The 4031-nt window shown below is 33.6% G+C and overlaps 1 protein-coding gene across 1 annotated transcript; it reads left to right on the top strand.

Moving 5' to 3' along the window:
* Positions 1-216: 216 nt before the first annotated feature.
* On the top strand, positions 217-3800 carry LOC112710875 (uncharacterized). The gene is made up of 7 exons (XM_025763321.3): positions 217-609; positions 1160-1239; positions 1343-1403; positions 1943-2000; positions 2196-2253; positions 2726-2798; positions 3516-3800. The coding sequence occupies exons 1-7, from the start codon at positions 322-324 to the stop codon at positions 3606-3608; spliced, it is 711 nt and encodes a 236-aa protein (XP_025619106.1). The 5' UTR covers positions 217-321; the 3' UTR covers positions 3609-3800.
* The last annotated feature ends 231 nt before the right edge of the window (positions 3801-4031 follow it).

Genomic DNA, 4031 nt, shown 5'->3' with positions numbered 1-4031 from the left:
TTTTATTAAAATAATTTTTTTTAATTTATGAGCTCAATTTTAAGTTTAAGCTTGATTCAGTAACTTGCAAGTTTAACCTATGCTGATTCGTAAGCTGACTTGTTTTAGTTCCGACCTTAATTATGAGTTATTATTTTTATTTTTATTATAATTTTAAATATTTATTGTTGGATTAAATGATTTGACCTATTAGTATAACGGGATCCATTGGCGGTTTGGTTTTCAATAAAAATTCTTCCGTAGAAAATTAGAAATGACTCGAAGACATGGTGTTTTGAAGAATGATACCCCACGTTATCATAATTATCAAGGGTTCATTTGATGGCAATTCTCAGTCTCCAAACTCCGAATCCCATTCCCGCCATCACCACAACCACCAAACACTTGTTCCCTTTCACTTCTAGAAGGACCCTCTTTCTCCAAACTCCTTTTCTTTCCATTGCCATTGCCCTCATTCCACAAGCCCCACTTCTCCACTCTTCAGCTCAAGTTTCGCCCTCCAAGCCTCTCCTTTCTGCCATCGAAAACACCAAATCTTGGTTTCAGTTCTATGGTGATGGCTTCGCCATTCGAGTCCCTCCTGATTTTCAGGATATCATGGAACCAGAGGTAACTCATTCATTCATTCAAACTAACTGCACTATATCTGTACGAGTAATGCTAGGGAACAAACACTTTAGCAGCCAATTTTAGCCAACAATATAATAAGTTGCCAAACAAGCTCAAAGCAAACTAAAATGAGCTTTTGTTGAGTTTATATTTTGGATGGTTCTTCTAATTGTGTTTCGGATTTTTTTTTTCTCATGTTAAATATTGGCTTCAGTGTTTGTTGTGTAATATTGGGGATTAGCATTTCAATCGGCAATATCATTAGTTCTATATGATTTTCTTGTGTAAGACGTGAATTTGAATGTGATTAGTTGTTGGTAAACACTTTGAATCGGTACTGTGTTAAAATTAATCGTTATTTCTCTGTTCAAGTCTTTCCAATTTTTTGGAAAATTAGTTATTATAACAATTGAAAGTGGTTGGTGAAAGAATATGAATACATAGTTAGGAACTTGGAGTGTGCCAGTGATAACACAATGTTACTGTTGAAAAATGAAATGTTGTTAGTGAAATGTTCAGTTGAGTGAGCTGGTTCTCCATTTGCTTGTAGGATTTTAATGCTGGGCTGTCTCTTTACGGAGACAAGGTGAAGCCAAAGACATTTGCTGCGCGATTTGCATCACCCGATGGGTATTTTGATTAGAAAAACTCCCAATACCATGCTTCTTTTCTTGATATGCATTTAGATATGTTTAGATGGAAACCTCAGCATGTTGTCTTCGGTTGGAAACAGATATGAGGTTCTGAGTGTTGTTACTCGACCGACCAATCAACTTAAAATCACCTTCTTAGAGGTAATCAAACCGTTACTTTATTACTTATAATTACCTCGGTTCTCTTATTTACCTTTGTATCAAGTTCTTCATTTTGCATATTGCATATAGAATTCTCTCCAAAGAAATACTTGTAATTTTAATAACAAAGACTTGGCATTTTGCGTTTCTTACATCAGAAAAAGCTTTCGATGCCACTGCAAAGGCTTGGCCTTGTATTTTATCTTCTTTATCCTTTTCAATTGTTCCCCATTTGGTTCCTTTACGGTTCAGTATCAAGCTAGCATTAGTCTTTCTCGGTGCAAGATTTCGCTTTCATTAGTTACCAAAAACTTGAAGAACTTTCTTCTCTTGATAAGAAATTGATCTGATATGTTCTATTTAAACTTCGGGTATCTCTGTCTTTCACTAAGAATATGTGTTGTCTATCTGCCATCTGTTCCTGTAACAATGTTATTACAAGTCACTGTAACTGTGAATAGATTTATTTTTGTTGTTTGATTCTTGATGTAAAATCCAGAGAGAACTTAAAAATAACATATTCTTCTTGACCAGAGCAGGCTCAGGATATAACTGATTTAGGCTCCTTGAAGGACACAGCAAAAATATTTGTTCCAGGTGCATATTTAAGTTTCTGTAATCTGTATGCCTTGCATGGGTTCTGAAAGATGATTTTTCCTTCTAAGTTTATCTTTATGGCATAGAGCATTATCTAGCTGCATTAAGTTACTTAAATGATATGATGCACTTTATTGTGATTTCTTTTTATCTTAGTTCTTGTGTTTTCTTAGTTAGCCCTTGACTTACTTGTAGGTGGTTCAACACTTTATGCTGCGCGATCCATAAAAATAAAGGAAGATGATGGCTTTAGGTAAGTTGGTTTTCGGTGACTTGAGTTATACGAAGTTTTGGTTGGTCAAGTGATAGGTAAGTTTTTCTCTTTTTCAGCAGTCTCGAGTGTGAGTCTTGGGTAAGAGAAAAAAAACCGATGCTGGGAGAGTTAGAATCGGATTAGTAAGATTCCTTATAAGAGAGTTTGGATATCGATCTTAGAGACACACAAAAAGAAAAGAAGACTTGAACTATATAGGTCAACCTGTCAAAGGCTTTGTCTTTGAGGATAAAATCGATGTAGGAATTTCTATTTTTAAAAATAAAACGGTGAAGAAAAAAAAAAACGGGGTGTCTAAAGAAATGAAGGTCTACAACTATCTACGGCTTGGTTAATTTTGTAATTTGTATGTCATCTAGAAGCAACCTTGTTGAGCTCTATTACATGCCACATTGAGTCATTTCTTCCCCCCTATAACTCTTTAACGCAGCGTTGCCATTTCTGATTTCAGGACTTACTATTTCTATGAATTTGGTAGAGATGAGCAGCACATAGCATTAGTTGCAGGTGTCAGTGGTGGAAAGGTATGTTACTACATTTGCAAGTTGGAATTCGCAGATATCATTATATCGATGTCAAAACTTTTATAAAAGTTCAGACTCGTCACCTAACTATGGTTTAATACTATGTTAGTCCTTATTCCTTCATCAAATTTTCAATTAGATCTTTATAATTTAAAAGTTTGTAATTGAGTCTCCATATTAGATAAAAACTTTTAATGAAGTCTTTTCTAACTATTTTTTGTTATAAAAATACAAACTTTTTTTAAATATTTGTTTTTGTGTTTGATGTAGAATGAATTACGAAATATTCTAAAAGCAAAATATTTTAAGATTAGTGTGTTTTTTTCTGAAAAATAATTATTACTAAGAATCTACTTACAAAATTTTATCTTATATAAGGATTCAGTAACACTTTTTATCTAATATAAGGATCTAGTTAAAAAATTGATAAAAGTATAGGACTATCAGAATAATTAAACCTCCAACTAGTCTTTTGTTTTGAATGACCATTCAACTATAAGATTAGACGTCTGTAAAATAGTTTAATATTGATAGCACATATGGAATACAAGTTAAATCTAGGAATAATTTAGGTCAGCAACTCTAGGTAGTTGGCCCTCTAGGCTATAGCTAAGTACAACAGTACCGATGAAGCAACTCCTTACTACTAATGCATGCCAATCTTTCCTATAGTTCCATTTCCATCTGCATAAATTTCTGGTCCTCTATATTGTACAGGCAATCATTGCCGGAGCAACGGCGCCACAATCCAAATGGGACAGTGATGGTGTAAAACTTCGATCTGCTGCTGTATCGCTTAAAATTCTCTAGTCATAAGCTCGAATTTCTTAACTTGTTACTTTCACAGTTTCACTCATTTTTCCTATGCTATAGTAGCGGTTCTCAATATTTTTTGTAAAACTCCAGTGTATTGAAGATCAGTTTGATTCTTTTGGCATTCACTTGTATGAATGGCTGATAACGTTAAAATACAAACATCAATTCACTTTGCACTGTTCTGAATGTTAGGTTTTTTTGTTTTTAAGTTTTCAGAAATAATTCCAGTTTCCAAATTAAAGTATTAAATGCACACCAATGATTAGTAGCTTTCTGTCAAACTTAGATATCGATGTTTTGCTACTTCCATGTATGTTCATGTCATTTGCTAATCATAGCTTGAATTTGTTTGTTAGTTGTTAAGGATACTGAAGGAACAGTTATGGAATTAAAAGCTATGAGGTTTATTTTATAACA

This window comes from Arachis hypogaea, chromosome 9 (genome assembly GCF_003086295.3).
Source record: "Arachis hypogaea cultivar Tifrunner chromosome 9, arahy.Tifrunner.gnm2.J5K5, whole genome shotgun sequence".
Classification (NCBI taxonomy): domain Eukaryota; kingdom Viridiplantae; phylum Streptophyta; class Magnoliopsida; order Fabales; family Fabaceae; genus Arachis; species Arachis hypogaea.
Note: the sequence above shows the minus strand (reverse complement) of the source record. Positions and strands in the feature narration are given on the sequence as shown.